The following is a 22122-nucleotide window of genomic DNA, read 5'->3' as shown; positions in this document are numbered from 1 at the left end:
CATTACGCACCCAAAGAACTTCAGTTATTAGAGAGTTCCGGTCGAACGCATCCGGAAGCTACTGTCAGAAAGCGGCTTGAAGATGAGGAAGTGTTTTCCATTCAGAAAAAAAAAATAATAATATGACTCCTTTAATGCACCCGATTATCGGGTGCGTCTTTTATATGAAAAATTATGGAAAATAGACCATTCATCGGCAGTACGCCTTATAATCCGGTGCGCCCTATGGTCTGGAAAATACGATAACGGTGCATCCTGAAGAGACAGTTAGAAAGTGGCTTGAAAGCGGTTTGTAAAACATGATCTATGCAAAATATTGACCAGAGAACCACCATTACATGTTGTGTTTTAAACTGCATGTAGAAAAAAAATCATAATATGAGTCCTTTAATGAACCGTAAAATTTGGTGCGCCTTATATATGACAACATACCCGAATAGACCCATACTTGACAATGCACCTTATGTTTAAAAAAAAAAAAACGGTATTCCTTATAAGAAAACTTGCTTTGGTTTTTGTACGATTTGTCTTCATCTGAACTTTTGACTAACAAAAACCAAGTGTCTACTGTACTTGCAAGACTTTCAGCAGATATTTAGTTATTATTCAGTAGGAAAAAATAAAAAAAAAAAATAAAAAAATAAAAATATATATATATATATATATATATGTGTGTATATATGTATATATTTTTTTTAATTAAAGCCAGATCATCAAGGTGTTTCAGTACGACTTTGGTAAACTATGAAGCCGCACTGCTTGATGGATTGTCGGAGCATTACGGCTACCATAGTCAGACGTACAGTGCTTCAACATATGAGTATTATTATGGTGTGTGTATAAGGACCCCAAAATAGCATCTGCTAGGAGACATATTTTCTGGCCTGTTGTTTCGCCCTATTATGCAAAATTCTATGCGCCTTATGTACGACAACAGACCTGAACAGATCCGTTCATTGACAATGCGCCTTATGTTTAAAAAAATACAGTATTCCTTATGAGAAAAGTTGCTCTGTTTTTCGTACGATTCGTCTTCGTCTGACCTTTTGCCTAACAAAAAACCTGTACTTGAAATACTTTCTGCAGCGATGCGGTTATTATTATTCAGTTAATATTCAGTAGAGAAGATTTGATAATTTTTTAAATTATAGACAGATTATTTAAGTGTTTTAGTAAGACTTTGGTAAACTATGAAGCCGCACTGCTTGATGTGCTTCAACATACAAGTATTATTATGGTGTGTGTATAAGGTAGGATATATTATCTGGTGTTTTTTTCCGCAATATTATGCAAAAGCAACTTTTGCATGATATATAATTTGGGATCTGCACAAACCCTGAAAAATTGCGTGGGTCCGCCTTTGTAGTCTGTAGGGACACCGTAGTCGATATGCTTCTTCTTTTTCTCTATCTTCTTCTTATGGGACATTCATCCTCCACTGTTGCCATTTGTAATATAAAGTACTGTAAAGTTCTTACTGTCAGTAACCTCGCCATGAAAGTGCTAAACAAACAGGTGTAGTGAGTTTACATTATGCACCCAAAAACTTTAGTTATTAGAGAGTTGCGGTCGGACGCATCCGGAAGCGACTCTCAGAAAGCGGCTTGAAGATGAGGAAGTGTTTTCCATTCAGAAAAAAAAAAAAAATATGACTCCTTTAATGCACCCGATAATCGGGTGCGTCTTCTATATGAAAAATTATGGAAAATAGACCATTCATCGGCAGTGCGCCTTATAATCTGGTGCGCCCTATGGTCTGGAAAATACGGTAACCAAACGGTGCATCCTGAAGAGACGGTTAGAAAGTGGCATGAAAGCGGTTTGTAAAACATAATCTATGCAAAATATTGACCAGAGAACCACCATTACATGTTGTGTTTTAAACTGTATGTAGAAAAAAAATCATAATATGAGCCCTTTAATGCGCCGTAAAATTTGGTGCGCCTTATATATGACAACATACCCGAATAGACCCATAATTGACAGTGCGCCTTATGTTTAAAAAAAAAACGGTATTCCTTATGAGAAAACTTGCTTTGGTTTTTGTACGATTTGTCTTCAACTGACCTTTTGACTAACAAAAACCAAGTGTCTACTGTACTTGCAAGACTTTCAGCAGACATTTAGTTATTATTCAGTAGGAAAAAAAAAAAAAAAAAAAATTATATATATATATATATATATATATATATGTGTATATATATATATATTTTTCAAAATTAAAGCCAGATCATCAAGGTGTTTCAGTACGACTTTGGTAAACTATGAAGCCGCACTGCTTGATGGATTGTCGGAGCATTACGGCTACCATAGTCAAACGTACAGTGGTTCAACATATGAGTATTATTATGGTGTGTGTATAAGGACCCCAAAATAGCATCTGCTAGGAGACATATTTTCTGGCCTGTTGTTTCGCCCTATTATGCAAAATTCCATGTGCCTTATGTATGACAACAGACCTGAACAGATCCGTTCATTGACAATGCGCCTTATGTTTAAAAAAATACAGTATTCCTTATGAGAAAAGTTGCTTCGTTTTTCGTACGATTCGTCTTCGTCTGACCTTTTGACTAACAAAAAACCAAGGGACTACTGTACTTGAAAGACTTTCTGCAGCGATTCGGTTATTATTATTCAGTTAATACTCAGTATAGAAGATTTGCTAATTTTTTTAATTAAAGACAGATTATTAAACTGTTTTAGTACGACTTTGGTAAACTATGAAGCCGCACTGCTTGATGTGCTTCAACATACAAGTATTATTATGGTGTGTGTATAAGGTAGGATATATTATCTGGTGTTTTTTTCCGCAATATTATGCAAAAGCAACTTTTGCATGATATATAATTTGGGATCTGCATAAACCCTGAAAAATTGCGTGAGTCCGCCTTTGTAGTCTGTACAGACACCGTAGTTGATAAACTTCTTCTTTTTCTCTATCTTCTTGTTATGGGACATTCATCCTTCGATGTTGCCATTTCTAATATAAAGTAGTGTAAAGTTCTTACTTATATCTGTCAGTAAATTCAACATGAAAGCTCTAAAACATACCGGTGTAGTGAGTTTACATTATGCACCCAAAGAACTTTAGTTATTAGAGAGTTCCGGTCGGACGCATCCGGAAGCGACTGTCAGAAAGCGGCTTGAAGATGATCCGTAAAACATCATCAGTGCAACATTTTGACCAAAGAACCACCATTACATGTTATGTAGACCACAAGTGTTTTACATTTAGAAAATAAATAATAACATGACTCCTTTAATACACCCGATAATCCAGTGTGTCTTTTATATGAAAAATTATCTAAAATATACCATTCATCGACAGTGCGCCTTATAATCCGGTGCGCCCTATGGTCTGGAAAATACGGTAACCAAACGGTGCATCCTGAAGAGACAGTCAGAAAGCGGCTTGAAAACGGTTTGTAAAACATAATCTATGCAAAATATTGACCAGAGAACCACCATTACATGTTATGTAGACCACAGGGAAGTGTTTTATACTGTATGTAGGAATAAACCATAATATAAGCCCTTTAATGCGCCTTGTAATCTGGTGCACTTTATGTTTAAAAAAATACAGTATTCCTTATGAGAAAAGTTGCTTCGTTTTTCGTACGATTTGTCTTCGTTTGACCTTTTGACTAACAAAAAACCAAGGGACTACTGTACTTGAAAGACTTTCTGCAGCGATTCGGTTATTATTATTCAGTTAATATTCAGTATAGAAGATTTGCTCATTTTTTAATTATAGACAGATTATTTAAGTGCTTTAGTACGACTTTGGTAAACTATGAAGCCGCACTGCTTGATGTGCTTCAACATACAAGTATTATTATGGTGTGTATATAAGGTAGGATATATTATCTGGTGGGGTTTTTTCGCAATATTATGCAAAAGCAACTTTTGCATGATATATAATTTGGGATCTGCATCAACCATGAAAAAATGTGTGAGTCCGCCTTTGTAGTCTGTACAGACACCGTAGTTGATAAGCTTCTTCTTTTTCTCTATCTTCTTGTTATGGGACATTCATCCTCCGCTGTTGCCATTTCTAATATAAAGTAATGTAAAATTCTTACTTATATCCGTCAGTAAACTCACCATGAAAGTGCTAAAACATACCGGTGTAGTGAGTTTACATTATGCACCCAAAGAACTTTAGTTATTAGAGAGTTCCGGTCGGACGCATCCGGAAGCTACTGTCAGAAAGCGGCTGGAAGATGATCCATAAAACATAATCCATGCCACATTTTGACCAAAGAACCACCATTACATGTTATGTAGACCACAAGGAAGTGTTTTACATTTAGAAAAAAAAAATAACATGACTCCTTTAATACACCCGATAATCCAGTGCGTCTTTTATATGAAAAATTATGGAAAATATACCATTCATCGACAGTGCGCCTTATAATCTGGTGCGCCCTATGGTCTGGAAAATACGGTAACCAAACGGTGAATCCTGAAGAGACGGTTAGAAAGCGGCTTGAAAGTGGTTTGTAAAACATAATCTATGCAAAATATTGACCAGAGAACCACCATTACATGTTATGTAGACCAAAAGGAAGTGTTTTATACTGTATGTAGGAATAAATTATATTATGAGCCCTTTAATGCGCCTTGTAATCTGGTGTGCCTTATGTTTAAAAAAATACAGTATTCCTTATTAGAAAAGTGTCTTCGGTTTTCGTACGATTCGTCTTCGTCTGACCTTGTGACTAACAAAAACCAAGGGACTACTGTACTTGAAAGACTTTTTGCAGCGATGCGGTTATTATTATTCAGTTAATATTCAGTATAGAAGATTTGCTCATTTTTTTGATTAAAGACAGATTATTTAAGTGCTTTAGTACGACTTTGGTGAACTTTGAAGCTGCACTGCTTGATGTGCTTCAACATACGAGTATTATTATGGTGTGTGTATAAGGTAGGATATATTATCTGGTGGGTTTTTTTCCGCAATATTATGCAAAAGCAACTTTTGCATGAAATATAATTTGGGATCTGCATAAACCCTGAAAAATTGCGTGGGTCCGCCTTTGTAGTCTGTACAGACACCGTAGTTGATAAACTTCTTCTTTTTCTCTATCTTCTTGTTATGGGACATTCATCGTTCTATGTTGCCATTTCTAATATAAAGTAGTGTAAAGTTCTTACTTATATCTGTCAGTAAATTCAACATGAAAGTTCTAAAACATACCGGTGTAGTGAGTTTACATTATTGCACCCAAAGAACTTTAGTTATTAGAGAGTTCCGGTCGGACGCATCCGGAAGCGACTGTCAGAAAGCGGCTTGAAGATGATCCGTAAAACATTATCTGTGCAACATTTTGACCAAAGAACCACCATTACAAGTTATGTAGACCACAAGGAAGTGTTTTACATTTAGAAAAAAAATAATAACTGCCTTCCGCCCGATTGTAGCTGGGATAGGCGCCAGCGCCCCCCGTGACCCCGAAAGGGAATAAGCGGTAGAAAATGGATGGGATGGATGGAATAATAACATGACTCCTTTAATACACCCGATAATCCAGTGCATCTTTTATGTGAAAAATTATCAAAAATATACCATTCATCGACAGTGCGCCTTATAATCTGGTGCGCCCTATGGTCTGGAAAATACTGTAACCAAACGGTGCATCCTGAAGAGACGGTCAGAAAGCGGCTTGAAAGCGGTTTGTAAAACATAATCTATGCAAAATATTGACCAGAGAACCACCATTACATGTTATGTAGACCACAAGGAAGTGTTTTATACTGTATGTAGGAATAAATTATAATACGAGCCCTTTAATGCGCCTTGTAATCTGGTGTGCCTTATTTAAAAGAAAATACAGTATTCCTTATGAGAAAAGTGGCTTCGGTTTTCGTACGATTCGTCTTCGTCTGACCTTTTGACCAACAAAAACCAAGGGACTACTGTACTTGAAAGACTTTTTGCAGCCATGCGGTTTTTATTATTCAGTTATTATTCAGTAGAAAAGATTTGTTCTTTTTTTTTTTTTTTTTTTTTTAATTAAAGCCAGATTATGTTTTCCACCTCTTTGAGGAGCCTAGCGGAAATCGCACACAACAAAGTGTACACAGCTTGGCCCGACCTAATGGTACTACGCCGACTGGAATGTATGTAATCCCGCGTCGGAATAAGTGTGTCTGTGTAATGTGTGTGTGTGTGATGTGTGTGTTTGTGCAGGCCCAGCACAGTGGGCCAAAGACCTGGCATGTGAACTCTTGCAGATTAGTACTCCACTTTTGAAAGGCAGCGGGGGTCAGGGCATGATATTAAAAAAAGAAACCATGTGTGCAACATTAATGCGAGACCAACACAAAAGTGTGATAGTCTGACTCCGAATGTTGTAATGAAAAAAACCCCCAAAAATTGCTCAATTTGCTGGTGGTGCCTTCAGGTGCAGCCCGTGCATGCCAAGCATGTGCAAGTGGACATATGTGTACGTGCAGCACTTTCTATGTACGCTCAGTGGTGTCCAGCAGGGGGCTGTAAGCTGTAGGTCTTGTTTATGCAGTCAGAGGGTTAAAGGTTAGGGGCGAGGGGGGGTGGGCGGAGCCTGGGTTTCGATCTGGGGCCTCCATTCTGCTGCGCCATTCAGCCCACTTGAATAATGGCTCAGAGGATGAGGGTGTTCAAGTTTGTTTCCTCACACTCTTTTCCTTCTACTTCGCCCACATGCAGCACACATACACCCGACAACAACTTTGTGTGAACTTATTGTGCTTTACGGGGTTAGCAAAGAGATGTTAGTTTAAAAAAAAAAATGTAGAGAAATGCATACTGTACCTGGTGATCCAGCTAACGAGTCGGCCCTGTTGACGAAGGTTCGAGAGAGGGACAGTGGGACTTTGTGGGGAAGAGACAAAATAATAAAGAGTGGTGAGAGATTATTATTATGAGAAATATCTAAACTTGATTGATGCTAGTTGAAAAATGTATTTTCAAACTGTTATTTTGCATTACAAAAATATCACAGAAAAGGGGGATAAACAAGTGAAAAGTGGAAGAACATTTAATAGTTCTGCCTGTCCTTACACGTCACTGGTATCAAATAATAATAGTAATAATAGTAGTTTCAGACCAATAAGCTGAAACTGGATGATTTCCTTCTGCACACTAATGAGGTTTGGAATCACTTTTTTTTTTTTTAAAGCATAATGAAGAATCCTAAGAATCCAACTGGATTTCAGACAGCAGACATGTTTCCTTTTCACCAGTAGGTGTCTCCCAGGTCCCATCTGGCCTCATCTTGCGTGCAAGAAATGAGAATACTGGAGTTTATGAATGAAATGTGAGGAGTGACACTTCAAGAGGCTGACTTCTACAGAATATCAAGATGTCTTTTTTCTTCCAGAAATTACATAATTTTATATGCACTGTAAAAAGTCAGTGTTCAAAAACAAGAAAAACAATCCAAAATTGCTCAATATGTTGAATATTTATTCTTAAATTAAGTACATTCTAGTGTCATTATCTTGATTCTTTTTTTTCATGCTTGAAAAATAAATTATTACTTTAAAAAAGTAGTTTTATACACTGCAAAAAGTGAAATCTAAGTAAGATTAAATATCTCAAATAAGGGTGATATTTGCTTATTTTCTGTCTGATAAGATCATTCTTCTCACTAAGATTTTATGTTAGAGTGTTTTACTTGTTTTAAGGGTTTTGGTCCTAAATGATCTCAGTAAGATATTACAGCTTGTTGCTGAGATTTGATGACCTATATTGAGTAAAACATGCTTGAAACTACTTTTGTCCAAATGTCCAAAACACACCCAGCAATGGTGTACAGGAAGGCGTCAAAAGTCATAATTTTGTCCAAAATAACTCCCCGGGTTCCAGTCACACGAGTCCCGCCGCCTGCCACGGTGGTCCTGGGATGCAAAAAATGTCCAAAACGCACCCGGCAAAGTCCCACAGGAAGTGGGGGAGAAAAATCGGCAAAGTCCCAAAAATGTTCAAAATACCTACCGAGGTTCGAGTCCCACAAGTCCCGCCACCGGCCGCGCAAGTCCCGGGATGCCCGGGGAGGAGAGGGTGAAAGTTGGAAAAGTCAGCAAAAGTCCCCAAAATATTCAAAATACCTACCCAGATTCGAGTCCCACATGAATTTTTGAACATTTTACAGACTTTTCTCACTTTTTTCCCCCGCCTTCCAGTGGGACTTTGCTGGGTACGTTTTGGACACTTTGTGCATCCCGACCGGCGGCGGGACTTGTGGGACTCGAACCTGGGTAGGTATTTTGAACTTTTTTGGGACTTTTGCCGACTTTACCAACTTTTACCCCCTCCTCCCCGTGAGACTCGGCTGGGTGTGTTATGGACATTTTGGGGATCCCGGCACTAGCGCGGCAGGACTGGTGGGACTCGAACCTGGGTAGGTATTTTGAACATGTTTGGGACTTTTGCCGACTTTTCCCAACTTTTACTCTCCTTCCCCGTGGGACTAGGCTGGGTGTGTTAAGGACATTTTGGGCATCCCGGGACTTGTGTGGCGGGACTTGTGGGACTCAAACCTAGGTAGGTATTTTGAACATGTTTGGGAATTTTGCCAACTTTTCCCAACTTTTACCCCCTCTTCCATGTGGGACTCGGCTAGGTGTGTTATGGACATTTTGGGCATCCCGGGACTTAGTTTTAGGTATTTTGGGGTTCATTGAGGTTAGCTAATTTTACTTGTTTTGGAAAGCTGTAATATCTTACTGAGATCATTTAGGAGCAAAACACTTAAAATAAGTAAAACACTCTATTATAAAATCTGCTTAGTGAGAAGAATTATTTTTTCAGACAGAAAATAAGCAACTATCACCCTTATTTGAGATATTTCATCTTAGATTTCAGTTTTTGCAGTGTGACTAAATGCTGCACTGCAAAAAGTCAGAGTTCAAAAACAAGAAAAACAATAATACAAAAATTATCTGCCAATAGAACAAGAAAATTCGGCTTATCAAGACTTTCCAAAACAAGTAAAATTAGCTAACCTCGATGAACCCAAAAATACCTTAAAATAAGTACAATCTTACTAATAACAAGCGCACTTTTCTTGGTAGAAAAAAAGATACCTTTTTGCTCAGTATGTTGAAAAATATTCTTAAATTAAGAAAATTCTAGTGCCATCATCTTGACATAATAATATGCGCTCGGCATCATGATTCTTTTTTTTTCATGCTTGAAGTAAGAAATTGTTACTTTAAAAAAGTAGTTTTATACTTGTGAGTGTTGATGAGACAGCTTTGCAACAGTTGATATTCTAGTTTCAAGCATGTTTTACTCAATATAGATCATCAAATCTCAGCAACAAACTGTAATATATTACTGAGATCATTTAGGAGCAAAACAGTTAAAATAAGTAAAACACTCCATTATAAAATCTGCTTAGTGAGAAGAATTATCTTTTCAGACAGAAAATAAGCAAATATCACCCTTATTTGAGATATTTCATCTTAGATTTCAGTTTTTGCAGTGTGACTACATGCTGTACTGCAAAACGTCAGAGTTCAAAAACAAGAAAAACAATAATACAAAAATTATCTGCCAATAGAACAAGAAAATTCGGCTTGTCAAGACTTTCCAAAACAAGTAAAATTAGCTAACCCCAATGAACCCAAAAATACCTTAAAATAAGTACAATCTCACTAATAACAAGCACACTTTTCTTGGTAGAAAAAAAGATACCTTTTTGCTCAGTGTGTTGAAAAATATTCTTAAATTAAGAAAATTCTAGTGCCATCATCTTGACATAATGATATGAGCTCGGCATCATGATTCTTTTTTTCTCATGCTTGAAGTAAGAAATTGTTACTTAAAAACAGTACTTTTTTATACTTGTGAGTGTTGATGACAAAGCTTTGCAACAGTTGATATTCTAGTTTCAAGCAACTCGATATAGGTCATCAAATCTCAGCAACAAGCTGTAATATCTTACTGAGATCATTTAGGAGCAAAACACTTAAAATAAGTAAAACACTCTATTATAAAATCTGCTTAGTGAGAAGAATTATCTTTTCAGACAGAAAATAAGCAAATATCACCCTCATTTGAGATATTTCTTCTTAGATTTCAGTTTTTGCAGTGTGACTAAATGCTGCACTGGAAAAAGTCAGAGTTCAAAAACAAGAAAAACAATAATACAAAAATTATCTGCCAATAGAACAAGAAAATTCGGCTTGTCAAGACTTTCCAAAACAAGTAAAATTAGCTAACCTCGATGAACCCAAAAATACCTTAAAATAAGTACATTCTCACAAATAACAAGTGCACTTTTCTTGGTAGAAAAAAAGATACCTTTTTGATCAGTATGTTGAAAAATATTCTTAATTTAAGAAAATTCTAGTGCCATCATCTTGACATAATGATATGTGCTCGGCATCATGATTCTTTTTTTTTCATGCTTGAAGTAAGAAATTGTTACTTTAAAAAAGTGGTTTTATACTTGTGAGTGTTGATGACAGCTTTGCAACAGTTGATATTCTAGTTTCAAGCATGTTTTACTCAATATAGGTCATCAAATCTCAGCAACAAACTGTAATATCTTACTGAGATCATTTAGGAGCAAAACACTTAAAATAAGTAAAACACTCCATTATAAAATCTGCTTAGTGAGAATAATTATCTTATCAGACAGAAAATAAGCAAATCTCACCCTTATTTGAGATATTTCATCTTACTTAGATTTCAGTTTTTGCAGTGTGACTAAATGCTGCACTGCAATAAGTCAGTGTTCAAAAACAAGAAAAACAAAAATACAAAAATGAGGGGTATTTTACTTGAACTAAGCAAAATTATCTGCCAATAGAACAAGAAAATTCGGCTTGTCAAGACTTTCCAAAACAAGTAAAATTAGCTAACCTCAATGAACCCCAAAATACCTTAATATAAGTACATTCTCACTAATAACAAGTGCACTTTTCCTGGTAGAAAAAAAGAGAAAATTTTGCTCAATATGTTGAAAAATATTCTTAAATTAAGAAAATTCTAGTGCCATCATCTTGACATAATGATATGTGCTCGGCATCATGATTCTTTTTTTTCATGCTGGAAGTAAGAAATTGTTACTTTAAAAGAGTAGTTTTATACTTGTGAGTGTTGATGAGACAGCTTTGCAACAGTTGATATTCTAGTTTCAAGCAACTCAATATAGGTCATCAAATCTCAGCAACAAACTGTAATATCTTACTGAGATCATTTAGAAGCAAAACACTTAAAACAAGTAAAACACTCTAACATAAAATCTGCTTAGTGAGAAGAATTATCTTTTCAGACAGAAAATAAGCAAATATCACCCTTATTTGAGATATTTAATCTTACTTCGATTTCAGTTTGTGCATTGTGGCCCACTAACGCCTAGAAATAATGTGCATCAAAGTTCCTTATCTTTTCTCAAATATGTATTAATTCCTCCCATTTTGAAAGAACGAAATATATTTACTGCATGAAATTGCATATGTTTTAAACTTTAATAATATAGCAACACATATCCTCCTTTCCAAACAGTTTTTTTTGTTAAAATAAAAGTAAACACTTAAATATCGGCTTGACTTATGATTTTATAGCAAGTTATTTATCAGATTGTACCAGTGGTGTGCCGTTAGGGCCAGCAAGGCCTTCTTTGCTGGCCTAACATAAATCATGATCATAGATTAATAAAAGTACATTTTAATCTATTTACCATAAAGTGTTAATGATATTCTCTTCATGTCTTATTTGGCTCCTTGTTTTTAACGTTAGAGCTTTTATCCAATCAGAATTCAGCTAGCTTGTTGCCAGCGCTGTATGAATTCCGCCGGATAGACAGTTGATAGACAGTTGCGATAGCCAATCAGATCACGAGTTGTTGACAGTAACCTATCTAGGTAGCCTTACGCTGAATGAGACTGATATTGGATTTTCACTCGTCACTCCCAAGTGAGAATCCAATCACAAGTTGTAATTTGCGAAAAGCGGGAAGATGCACCGGAGCCATACCCGAGAAATCATCGGTTCTCACTTTTTTTTAAAAAGTTCAAATATTTTATTTATTTATTTTCCCAGATGTAATATGTATTTTACAAGTATTTTAATTGTGACAGTACCACATAAGGTATGTTATTGATGTTTTAATGTGCCAAAATATAGCCTGTTTTGTACACTGTTGAGGTGTTTCAATATCCAGTAGTGCGCAAATGTGTTTCTGCAAAGTATTTCTCCAGCCGTAGTCATGTGGGGACATAAATTATGGTATTTTAAGAGTTATTTATTAAAGTCGGACCAAGCAGGACATCTCTGAAGGCCTAGGTGGGAAACGCACTGAAAAAGTGACAATAGTTTTTACAGGAAAATTGACCGTTTTTTTACGGCATATTATTGTAAATTTAAATAACTCTACCATTGTTTTTTATTGTGAAAAAATGGCAGCTCAGTAGCTATAATTAAAAAAAAAAACAGTGGTAGAAGTAACAAGTTTGACACACCAGTCGTAAAAGATTCCTACAGAGTCCACAACAATTAGTTTATCTGAAGATGTGTGATTCCGCTGCATTTTGTATTTAGAAAACAAAACTTTGCATTAGCTGCAATAAAGATGAGAATAGCAAAAAAAAATATGTTTTTAAAGTCTGGGCAGATGAAAATAATGAGCAAGTTGTGTGATCACAGCTCTCACCTGGTGAGACAGTAAGGGCCATCATCCCATAGAAGGAAAACGCTCCTGCTTCAAACTTCATCCCCTCTTTTCCTGCCTCCACTTCAACTTTTCCCTGTAGAAATCAGATTCAGAATTTAAAAAATAAAAATAAAAAATAACATTTGTACGCTCCGTAACCTCATTGTTGTTTGTATTTGGAATCTATTGAAATATAAATACAAATAAACGTAATTTATGCAAATGCAAAAAACATTCAATGTGTTTAATTGTCATTCATAAATCCATCCATCTTCTTCCGCTTATCCGAGGTCGGGTCGCGGGGGCAGCCGACTAAGCAGAGAGGCCCAGACTTCCCTCTCCCCAGCCACTTCGTCCAGCTCCTCCCTGGGGATCCCGGAGGCGTTCCCGGGGCAGCTGGGTGACAGTAGCTATAACTAAATTTTGGCTGCATCTTTCGGCGTGCGCATTTGTGTGATGCTGATGTCATTGAGGTGAGCGAAGGCCGTATCAAAATGAAAAAAAGTTCAAGCAGGACTCTGTGCTCCTGTATCCTCCTTTTGTGTTCCTGATGTTTCCCTCTTGTCTTTTAGGCCTGGACACCAGTTGCTGGGTCTCTGCCACACCTGAATCCGTTTGGAGAGACTGGAGGAGATGTGGATGAAGAGACAGGACTGCAGAGCTGGCACTGAGCGCCTGGATGGACAAGCTTCACAGTGTCTTGGCTGAATGAGTAGGTATCGGACACCTCGGTATACTTAGACGCATCCTCGCTCATCCATGCGAACTGGACACTGGCCGAGAGGTAGTGGTCGACCGAGGGCGGAGTCGGCTATCTTGGTTGCTTTGTTGGGTCTGCTCCTGTCTCTGGCCATGCTCCCCCCGCCCCAGCAGACGATGGCACTTCGCGTCCTTTCATATCCCAAGATCCTTTGTGCATGCAAAATTGAAAATATTTTTTAACCCGGCGGCGCTTTGCAGAGCGGAAAGAGCAACTGTAAAATGTAAGTATAGCCTTATTTATTCATTTAAAACAGCTAAAAGCAGACATGTTGAGCTGGGATGTTTTTTTTTTCAATGTTTGGAATTAAAGCCGAATACCTTTTTAATTTCCCATTTTTTAACTGCAAGAAGTTAACTTTATTATGTTCTATTAATGTGTGGCTGGAATTGTGAAGTACTCTAAGTGTGTGTATCAATGTTTTTTTGCTTGCATTTGCATGTTATTTGAAAATGATACATTTTATTATTGATTATTGTGATCCTGTGTTTAACTATTTTTTTATTATTTTTTTTTGAACAAAGTATTTTTATAACCTGTATGAATTAATAAAATCATGTGCTGAAACCGTAGTCGTGATTAATTTCCTCTGCCTTCACTGCAAATAATTATATGATAATAATAATATTTACTATTACTGGCTATCATGCAAGATTAGAAAAGTACATCAATTGTGACTCACATATCAATAAAGTACCTGCTATTTGTGTTTTTAAAAGGTACAAGTCCCACTACAACAAGCTTTCACATGCATAAAAATAAATCCACCATTCACTAATAATTAGGAATAACAGCTTTAGAATGTTTGTCAACACGTGACACATCTCCATGACAACCATATCCTATGGTTGGCTGGCTCTAACCGAACGAAACATCCAATGGATAGAGCTTAGTTGCTCCCCTCTAAAACAAGGTAAGGGACCAAAAGAACACAAAAAAAAAAACCTTTCGACATTCTTGTCTGAAAGGGGAACATTATCACAATTTCAGAACGGTTAAAACCAATAAAAATCAGTTCCCAGTGGCTTATTTCATTTTTTGAAATTTTTTTCTAAATGTTACCCGTCCCACAATATCCCTAAAAAAAGCTTTAAAGTGCCTGATTTTCGCTATCTGTGAAGCCAACGTCTATTTTCCTGTGACGTCACATAGCGATGCCAATACAAACAAATGGTGGATACCACAGCAAGATATAGCGACATTAGCTCGGATTCAGACTCGGATTTCAGCGGCTTAAGCGATTCAACAGATTACGCATGTATTGAAACGGATGGTTGGAGTATGGAGGCAGATAGCGAAAACAAAATTGAAGAAGAAACTGAAGCTATTGAGCGAATAGCTATTGACGCTATTCAGCCATGTTTGCCTTAGCATCGCCGGTAAAATGTGCAAACCAAATGATCGGAAGTTTCGCATCTTGTAACACTGGATCAACTTAAATCCGTCGATTAGTAAGTGTTTGTTTGGCATTAAATGTGGGTGGAGGGAAACACTGGATGCAAATATAGCTATACATGTACATAAAGCTAGCCTAAATAGCATGTTAGCATTGATTAGCTGGCAGTCATGCCGCGACCAAATATGTCTGATTAGCACATAAGTCAATAACATCAACAAAACTCACCTTTGTGATTTCGGTGAATTTATCGTTGGAAATGCATCTGCAGGATATCCATACATCTCTGTGCAATGTCTGCCTTAGCATCGCCGGTAAAATGTGCAGACCAACGATCGAAAGTTTTGCATTTTGTGACACTGGATCAACTTAAATCCATCGATTGTTAAGTGTTTGTTTGGCATTAAATGTGGGTAGAAGGAAACGCTGGATGTAAATATAGTTTCAAATGTACATACAGCTAGCCTAAATAGCATGTTAGCATCGATTAGCTGGCAGTCATGCCGCGACCAAATATGTTTGACTAGCACACAAGTCAATAACATCAACAAAACTCACCTTTGTGATTTCTTTGACTTTATCGTTGGAAATGCATCTGCAGGATATCCATACATCTCCGTGCCATGTCTGCCTTAACATCGCCGGTAAAATGTGCAGACACTCCGGCACATTCAACGGGGGTCTGGCGGCAGATTTCTTTGACTTTATTATTGGAAATGCATCTGCAGGATATCCATACATCTCTGTGCCATGTCTGCCTTAGCATCGCCGGTAAAATGTGCAGACACTCCGGCACATTCGATGGGTGTCTGGCGGCAGATTTCTTTGACTTTATCGTTGGAGATGCATCTGCTTTGAGTGTCGCAGGATATCCACACAATCTTGCCTTCTCTGTAGTAGCATAGCTTTCGTCGGTAAAGTGTGCGGAACAAACGACTGACTATTTCGTCGGCTTTCTCCACACCCTTGTATTTTGAACAAATTTCGTCCAATTTCTTGCCACTTTCGCATCTTTGGGCCAGTGGTGCAACTTGAATCCCTCCCTGTTAGTGTTGTTACACCCTCCGACAACACACCGACGAGGCATGATGTCTCCAAGGTTCCAGGAAATAGTCGAAAAAACGGAAAATAACAGAGCTGAGATGCGGTGTTTGTAATGTGTTTGAGAAAATGGCGGCTTTATTATCTAGGTGACGTCACGTTCTGACATCATCGCTCCGAGAGCGATAAATAGAAAGGAGTTTAATTCGCCAAAATTCACCCATTTAGAGTTCGGAAATCGGTTAAAAAAATATATGGTCTTTTTTCTGCAACATCAAGGTATATATTGACGCTTACATAGGTCTGGTGATAATGTTCCCCTTTAAGTGTGTCATTATTCAACCTTGTGCGACTGAGCAGCAAATCTAAGGACAGGGACAACTGCCCTAACCAGGAAGTGTTAGACTGTCCCAATTCATATCGCTCCAGCCACTGCTGGAGGACTCTCGCCAGGACCCACACTTGGCCGACCGCATGGGCTGGGTCCTTGGAAGAATGCATCCCCCGAATTGAGACACAGCTAGTGTCTCCCCAATGTGTCCTAGGTCTTCCCTGTGGCCTCCTACACACCCTAAACACATCCCCATAGAGGTGTCTGAGGAGTATCCTGACCAGATATTCGAATCACCTCATCTTGCTTCTCTCAATGTGGAGGAGCAGTGGCTTGACTTTGAGCTCCTCCCGAATGACAGAGCTTCTCACCTTATCTCTAAGGGAGAGCCCCACAATCCAATGGATGAAACTCATTTTGGCCGCTTGTACCCATGATCTTGTCCTTACGGTCATAACCCAAAGGTCATGGCCATATTTGAGCATGAGAACGTAGATTTACCGGTAAATTGAGAGCTTTGATTTCCGGCTGAGCTCGTTCTTCATCACAACAGATTGATACAGTGTCCGCATCACTCCAGATGTCGGACAGGTCCGCTTGTCGATTTCGCAATCCACTCTTCCCTCACTCATGAACAAGACTCCGAGGTACTTGAACTCTTCGACTTGGGGCAAGATCTCCTCCCCAACCCAGAAATGGCACTCCACCCATTTCCGGGTGAGAATCATGGATTCCGACTTAGAGGTGCCGATTTTCATCCCAGTCGCTTCACACTCTGCTGAAAACCGATCCAGTGAGAGCTGAAGATCCTGAACAGATGAAGCCACCAGGACCACATCATCTGCAAAAAGCAGAGACCTAATCCTGTAGCCATCAAACGGTATCCCCTCAACAACCTGACTACATCTAGAAATGTTGACCATAAAAGTTACGAAAGAACCCGTGACAAAGGGCTGCCCTGTTGGAGTCCAACAAATACCATACATGGGTCCCACCTTCTGCCGGCAGTGCGGACCAAGCTCTGACACCGATAAAACAGGGACAGCAGGTGACATCGAGCAGCTTTAAAAACATCTACATGCAGCATAGTCACTCAAATATTATAATAATACAAATTGTATTACGATCTACTCGACTATGCAGGAGACAGGTAGCGACGTGCAGGTAAGAGCCTTTTTAATTATAGCGCAAGAGGTGCAGCAAACAAACATGGCAATTAGCATGCACAGAAGTATTGACAATACTCAAAAGACACAATCTTTCAGCCCTGACTAGAGGGCGAGGCAGGCATTAATTGAAGCCTGATTGGCAACCACGACCAGGTGTGCCCGGGCTGCCAATCAGAGACAGGGTTGGGGTAACAGCAACTCAGGGAGAGAGACAGGAAATGAAACCCAAATAAGAGCGTTGTGCAGGACACAAATACAGAAAACAACGACACACGAATATACTATATTGCCAAAAGTATTTGGCCACCTGCCTTGACTCACATATGAACTTGAAGTTTTTTGTATTGTCCCTTTTGAAGTAAACTAATCTTAATATTAAGTGCCATCCCATTCCTAACCCATAGGGTTCAATATGCTGTGGGTCCACCTTCTGCGGCTATTACAGCTTCAACTCTTCTGGGAAGGCTGTCCACAAGATTGTGGAGTGTGTTTATAGGAATTTTTGACCATTCTTCCAAAAGCGCATGGGTACAGTCACACACTGATGTTGGCCGAGAAGGCCTGGCTCGAAGTCTCCGTTCTAATTCATCTGGAAGGTTCAGGTCAGGACTCTGTGCAGGCCAGTCAAGTTCATCCACATCAGACTCTGTCATCCATGTCTTTATGGACCTTGCTTTGTGCACTGGTGCACAGTCATGTTGCATTCGCTGACCCCTCTCTGTCAGTTTATGAGGCCTATTACTTCGCAGCTGAGTTGCTGGTGTTCCCCAACTCTTCCATTTTCTTATAATGAAGGAAATTGACTTTGGAATATTTAGGAGCGAGGAAGTTTCACGACTGCATTTGTTGCACAGGTGGCATCCTATGACAGTTCCATGCTGGAAATGACTGAGCTCCTGAGAACGGCCCATTCTTTCACAAATTTTTGTAGAAAGAGTCTCCATGCCTAAGTGCTTGATTTTATACACCAGTGATTAGGACACCTGATTCTGATCATTTGGATGGGTGGCCAAATACTTTTGGCAATATATAGCGTTCGACATGATCTTTCCTTTCAAAAATACAAGTCCGAGTCAGTGGACATTCTTTGGTCAGAATGTTCCTACTCACCTGCAGAATGAGGATGAAATAGTCCACAGGCCTGTTCCTGTGGAAGAGGTAGTGGTCGGACGCCCGCTTGTTCTTGTCATCGTATTTCAGCTCCTGGATGACATTGGGATGCTTCAGCAAGCGCAGCAGAATCTTTTCAGACATTTGCGGCGGAGCGAACAGGTCGACTTCTACGGAGACAGACAAGGAGGCTGTGAGAATGACAGCACAATGACCAGTATGAGCATCTGAGAGCGGAATAGGCGACATTGTGGTACAGTATACAGTGGGGCAAAAAAGTATTTAGTCAGCCACCGATTGTGCAAGTTCTCCCACTTAAAATGATGACCGAGGTCTGTAATTTTCATCATAGGTACACTTCAACTGTGAGAGACAGAATGTGAAAAAAAATCCAGGAATTCACATTGTAGGAATTTTAATGAATTTGTTTGTAAATTATGGTGGAAAATAAGTTTTTGGTCAACCATTCAAAGTTCTCACTGATGGAAGGAGGTTTTGGCTCAAAATCTCACGATACATGGCCCCATTCATTTTTTCCTAAACACGGATCAGTCGTCCTGTCCCCTTAGCAGAAAAAGCCCCAAAACATGATGTTTCCACCCCCATGCTTCACAGTAGGTGTGGTGTTCTTGGGATGCAACTCAGTATTCTTCTTCCTCCAAACACGAGGAGTTGAGTTTATACCAAAATGGATACATGGATGATACAGCAGAGGATTGGGAGAATGTCGTGTGATCAGATGAAACCAAAATAGAACTTTTTGGTATAAACTCAACTCGTCGTGTTTGGAGGAAGAAGAATACTGAGTTGCATCCCAAGAACACCATACCTACTGTGAAGCATGGGGGTGGAAACATCATGCTTTGGGGCTGTTTTTCTGCTATGGGGACAGGACGATTGATCCGTGTTAAGGAAAGAATGAATTAGGCCATTTATCGTGAGATTTTGAGCCAAAACCTCCTTCCATCAGTGAGAGCTTTGAATGGTTGACCAAATACTTATTTTCCACCATAATTTACAAATAAATTCTTTAAAATTCCTACAATGTGAATTCCTGGATTTTTTTTGCACATTTTGTCTCTCACAGTTGAAGTGTACCTATGATGAAAATTACAGACCTCTGTCATCATTTTAAGGGGGAGAACTTGCCCTGACTAAATACTTTTTTGCCCCACTGTATGTGGAGCCATGTAATGATTACTGGTACAGTATCATGAATCCCCCACGGTTAGTATTACCATTTCACATTTAAATCATCGTAAAACCATGATTGACTGCCATGAAAAACTCTGAAACTGCTCATTTACTGAAAAAGTAACTTGCGAGCTTAAATTCTAACATCAATACAAGACATGTTAAAGTTGTTTCCTATTACAAACAATATACCACTAAACTTGATAAAAAATAAAAATTTAGCTTCCTAAGCAGCTATTCAACCGTGCACATTGAGTGTGTTGTTTACTTATTTATTTTTTAGTGAAACTTGGGCAGCACGGTGGAATAGGGGTTAGTGCATGTGCCTCACAATACGAAGGTCCTGAGTAGTCCTGAGTTCAATCCCGGGCTCGGGGTCTTTCTGTGTGGAGTTTGCATGGTCCCCCCGTGACTGCATGGGTTCCTTCCGGGTACTCCGGCTTCCTCCCACCTCCAAAAACAAATTAGCGCTAGTGTGTGAATGTGAGTGTGAATGTTGTCTGTCTATCTGTGTTGGCCCTGCGATGAGGTGGCGACTTGTCCAGGGTGTACGACGCCTTCCGCCAAAATGCAGCTGAGATAGGCTCCAGCACCCGCCGCGACACAAAAAGGGACAAGCGGTACACAATGGATGGATGGATGAATGAAACTTGGTTATAATAGATTTCAGTGTGTAACAATTCTTAGAAAATAATTACCTGGGATATCGTATCATATCGTTGCATTTGTAACTATAAAGTAATTATAATAGCAATCTATGAATTAGTTTGTTCGATTAATCGGATTAAACACACTTTACAGCCTCAATGCATTTTTTTTAAATAATATATATGTATATTTATGGTCAGTGTCAGAGCTTGGTCCGCATTGCTGGCAGTAAGTCGGACGCAGATCCAGTGAGGGTTGGACTCCGCCAAGGCTGCCCTTTGTCACCGATTCTGTTCATAACTTTTATGGACAGAATTTCTAGGCGCAGTCAAGGCGTTAAGGGGTTCCAGTTTGGTTGCCACGGGATTAGGTCTCTGCTTTTTGCAGATGATGTGGTCCTGATGGCTTCATCTGGCTGGGATCTTCAGCTCTCACTGGAACGCTTCGCAGCCAAGTGTGAAGCGACCGGAATGAGAATCAGCACCTCCAAGTCCGAGTCCATGGTTCTCGCCCGGAAAAGGGTGGAGTGCCATCTCCGGGTTGGGGAGGAGACCCTGCCCCAAGTGGAGGAGTTCAAGAACCTAGGAGTCTTGTTCACGAGTGGGGGAAGAGTGGATCGGGAGATCGACAGGCGGAGCGGTGCGGCGTCTTCAGTAATGCGGATGTTGTACCGATCCGTTGTGGTAAAGAAGGAGCTGAGCCGGAAGGCAAAGCTCTCAATTTACCGGTCGATATACGTTCCCATCCTCACCTATGGTCATGAACTTTGGGTCATGACCGAAAGGATAAGATCACGGGTACAAGCAGCCAAAATGAGTTTCCTCCGCCGGGTGGCGGGGCTCTCCCTTAGAGATAGGGTGAGAAGCTCTGCCATCCGAGAGAAGCTCAAAGTAAAGCTGCTGCTCCTCCACATCGAGAGGAGCCAGATGAGGTGGTTCAGGCATCTGGTCAGGATGCCACCCGAACGCTTCCCTATGGAGGTGTTTAGGGCGCGTCCAACCGGTAGGAGGCCAAGGGGAAGACCCAGGACACGTTGGGAAGACTATGTCTCCCGGCTGGCCTGGGAACGCCTCGGGATCCCCAGCAAGGGCTAGACGAAGTGGCTGGGGAGAGAGAAGTCTGGGCTTCCCTGCTTAGGCTGCTGCCTCCGCGACCCGACCTCGCATAAGCGGAAGAAGATGGATGGATGGATGGATGGATGGATGGATATATGGATATTTTTTTAATATTATTTATTTATTCATTTGATAGGGAAATCCTAATACAGGCACTGAGAAAACAGACCTTTTTTTTCCCCACCCCCCCAAAAAATTATAAAAAATACAAAAATACAAACAAAAATTAAAAAAAAAAAAAAAAATAAGAAACGTTAAATAATAACATTCTACTCCACCCCCAGCCTACATTTTAGAATCAGAATCAGAATCAGCTTTATTGTCATTAAGCAGGGTAACGAGATTGAGGCTATTCCATACAGTGCGATGTGTGCACGCAAGAAAACAATGTGTACACTGAAGAGAAGGCAGTTATGAGGGTCAATGGGGCAGTTCGTTCAGAGTGGTTATGGTCCTGGGGAAGAAGCTGTTCTTTAGTTTTAATGCACCTGTAGCGCTTCCCAGAGTGAAGCCGCTACTGATCCTTCTTGATGATTGATGTGGCGTTGACTGTCCAGGAAAAGTCGTTAGAGATGTGGACTCCAAGGTACCTGAAGGAGTGGACCCTCTCCACATGCTCGCCGTTTATGTAGAGAGGGGCAGGGTCGGTGCTGTTCCTGCTGAATTCGACAATGATCTCTCTGGTCTTGCTGGTGTTGAGAGCGA

The 22122-nt window shown here is 39.5% G+C and overlaps 1 protein-coding gene across 1 annotated transcript in view; it reads right to left on the bottom strand.

The window, feature by feature from the left end:
- Window positions 1-22122, bottom strand: part of cnnm2b (cyclin and CBS domain divalent metal cation transport mediator 2b) — a 295147-nt gene that overhangs the window by 60573 nt on the left and 212452 nt on the right. The window contains exons 4-6 of the mRNA XM_061880950.1: window positions 18461-18630; window positions 12654-12747; window positions 6800-6859 (exon numbers count right to left, since the gene is read on the bottom strand). Coding sequence (XP_061736934.1) covers window positions 6800-6859; window positions 12654-12747; window positions 18461-18630 — 324 coding nt within the window. The remainder of the gene's footprint in view (window positions 1-6799; window positions 6860-12653; window positions 12748-18460; window positions 18631-22122) is intronic.

This window comes from Nerophis ophidion, linkage group LG20 (genome assembly GCF_033978795.1).
Source record: "Nerophis ophidion isolate RoL-2023_Sa linkage group LG20, RoL_Noph_v1.0, whole genome shotgun sequence".
NCBI lineage: Eukaryota > Metazoa > Chordata > Actinopteri > Syngnathiformes > Syngnathidae > Nerophis > Nerophis ophidion.
This window is presented reverse-complemented; position numbering and strand designations above follow the sequence as displayed.